The sequence below is a fragment of the Trichinella spiralis genome (genome assembly GCF_000181795.1).
Source record: "Trichinella spiralis strain ISS 195 chromosome Unknown Scfld4209, whole genome shotgun sequence".
In the NCBI taxonomy this organism is placed as follows: domain Eukaryota; kingdom Metazoa; phylum Nematoda; class Enoplea; order Trichinellida; family Trichinellidae; genus Trichinella; species Trichinella spiralis.
Window position 1 is genome coordinate 5981 of NW_003531148.1, and position 1213 is coordinate 7193.

The 1213-nt window shown below is 32.7% G+C and overlaps 1 protein-coding gene across 1 annotated transcript; it reads left to right on the forward strand.

Annotated features, from left to right (window-relative positions):
- Positions 1–105: 105 nt before the first annotated feature.
- On the forward strand, positions 106–650 carry Tsp_12835a (hypothetical protein; the record flags this gene model as incomplete). Its single annotated transcript, XM_003367482.1, has 2 exons — positions 106–222; positions 589–650. Coding segments are annotated over 2 exons (179 nt in total), but the record flags the coding sequence as incomplete, so codon positions are not given.
- Positions 651–1213: the final 563 nt, after the last annotated feature.

Genomic DNA, 1213 nt, shown 5'->3' on the forward strand with positions numbered 1-1213 from the left:
CCTCAGAGCAGTGTTTCTCTGTAGAGCGTGCTTTCCACAGACTAGGCATTGTATCGGCGGCAATCGGTAACACTGTATTGTTGAAATAATGAATTCGAATATTAGGCTCGTACGCAGTCCAGCACCAAGCGCAAATGACTGATCCTCTGAATGTTCGGTTGCTTTGTCGGCGGCTTTTCTGCACTTCTTCGGATCGCTTTTCAATAACGTCAATCATTCACCGTTAATCTTACCACATTGAGAGCATTACATTTTCATCAAATGTTTAGAGAAAATCATCTTTTAATGCAAATACAGAATTTATGAATAAAATAGAATTTTCAAAACATATTTCATCTTTTTCAAAAGTAAACTTCAAATAAAATGATCCCAAATCATTGGAGCAAAATGAAAAAAATTCATATAGCTAACTGAACAAGCATTATTAAATAAATTTCGGAACTGCACAACATTCACATTATTATGACCGTCCATAATAAATGGACTAAAATGTAATTTGCTTCAGCAATCAATTAATTGGGCATATGTTACTTTTTATTATTTAAGTCACATTTGAAATTTTTTCAACAAAATAAAGCTAATTTTCAGCGTTGCGATTTAATGCGGTCAGGCTATATCTCCTGCAACAATATGGGAATGTTGTTTCGTAATTATGCAAAATTAATTTTCCTTGATCACTTGTGCTATTAGTAATGAACCACTTGCTTGGTGGCTTGTCTAACGTAACGTGACTACATGTGGCCTGAGCAACTCTCACCGAAGAAAGTTCAGTTTCTGCAATTGCAAGATGACGTACAGCGGTGTCTGAATATTATAATTTTCACTGAAGAGGTACACCAATGCTTATTATTGTTATACGGCTTATGCCACTATTTTTTTTTATTTCATGACAAAGAAGAATCACAGTAAATAGTATTGCTAACAGAAGAGGGAATATATGGATAAGAACAGTTCTATTTTGGTAATATATATTTTATACAGATATTTTGTAAGTGATTCAAAATATATCTGAAAATAATGAAATAATGCAGATTTTTTACTGCTGAAAATCTCTCTTCAGCGTTGACGAATGGTAAAAAAATTAATGTATTAAGTATTTACTTAGGCTAAGTATAATCTGTTTCACCAAGTGAAAGATAAACAAACGTGGATTCATATTTAAATTTGAAGTAACGCACTATTCGAACTTTTGCACAATAAAATTCATGTACGC